The sequence below is a fragment of the Lipotes vexillifer genome, unplaced genomic scaffold, assembly GCF_000442215.2.
Source record: "Lipotes vexillifer unplaced genomic scaffold, Lipotes_vexillifer_v1.1 scaffold472, whole genome shotgun sequence".
Classification (NCBI taxonomy): Eukaryota; Metazoa; Chordata; class Mammalia; order Artiodactyla; family Lipotidae; genus Lipotes; species Lipotes vexillifer.
In genome coordinates this window covers 1,795,865-1,796,658 of record NW_006797698.1, presented here as the reverse complement: position 1 = coordinate 1,796,658, position 794 = coordinate 1,795,865, and the positions used below count along the sequence as shown (strand labels likewise).

Genomic DNA, 794 nt, shown 5'->3' with positions numbered 1-794 from the left:
GGGCGGGGTCTTCGCCCCAGCTCCTTCTCGCCCTCCCCTCTGCCCGCCCACATCTCCCCCCAGCCTCCAGCCAGCGTCCTCGCCCCAACCCCGCCCCACCCTTGTCCCGCACTCCCGCCACCCCACGGTCCGTCTTAGCCCCGCCCACAGCCTACCCACAACCCCGCCCCATATTAGCCCCGCCCACAACCGTGCTTCGCCGCCGCGTGGGGGCGGGGCGGCCCGGCGACAGAGGATGCGGGGGCGGGGCCGGCCTCACCCGGAATGAAAACAAACGGCGGCCGCCGTCGCATCCGGGCATTCGGCGGGTTGCGGTTGGAGCGGTGGTGGCGCAGGTGAGGAGACGGCGGCCGAGCGTCCAGTCCCAGACCCGGGTCTCAGCCGCGCCGCCTGGCGCCCCCGCTCCCCCGGCGCGACCCCGACGCCAACCCCGTGTGGGTCGGGCGCGACCGCAGCGGCGGGAGGTGGGCGCCCTGCGCGGAGGCTCGGCCGGGACTGGTGTCGGCGGGCCGGGGCTTCAGGTCGCGCCGGCATTTCGCCGCGCCCTAGGTTTGCTCTGGGCTGGGCCGAGGTGCTGGGTATTTAAGAAGAAGATTTGAATAGTCTCTTTGGAGGGAGAAAGAGAAATATATGTATATATTAAAATTAATTAGCCATACAAAAAGCTTGAGTCATAACACTGTAATTCCAGTTATGCCATTTGGGATTTGTTTGCAAAGACAGATTTTCTTTGCTGTTTAATGAGAAAACACTTTATTTTCTCCAGCCTTGACGATCTGATTCTGTATTTCTCA

At 63.7% G+C, this 794-nt stretch overlaps 1 protein-coding gene across 1 annotated transcript in view; it reads right to left on the bottom strand.

Annotated features, from left to right (window-relative positions):
* LOC103073373 (skin secretory protein xP2-like) overlaps nt 1–534 on the bottom strand; it is a 48,873-nt gene extending 48,339 nt beyond the window's left edge. The window contains exon 1 of the mRNA XM_007469869.1: nt 260–534. Within this exon, the coding sequence (XP_007469931.1) occupies nt 260–534 (275 nt within the window). The remainder of the gene's footprint in view (nt 1–259) is intronic.
* Between the last annotated feature and the right edge of the window lie 260 nt (nt 535–794).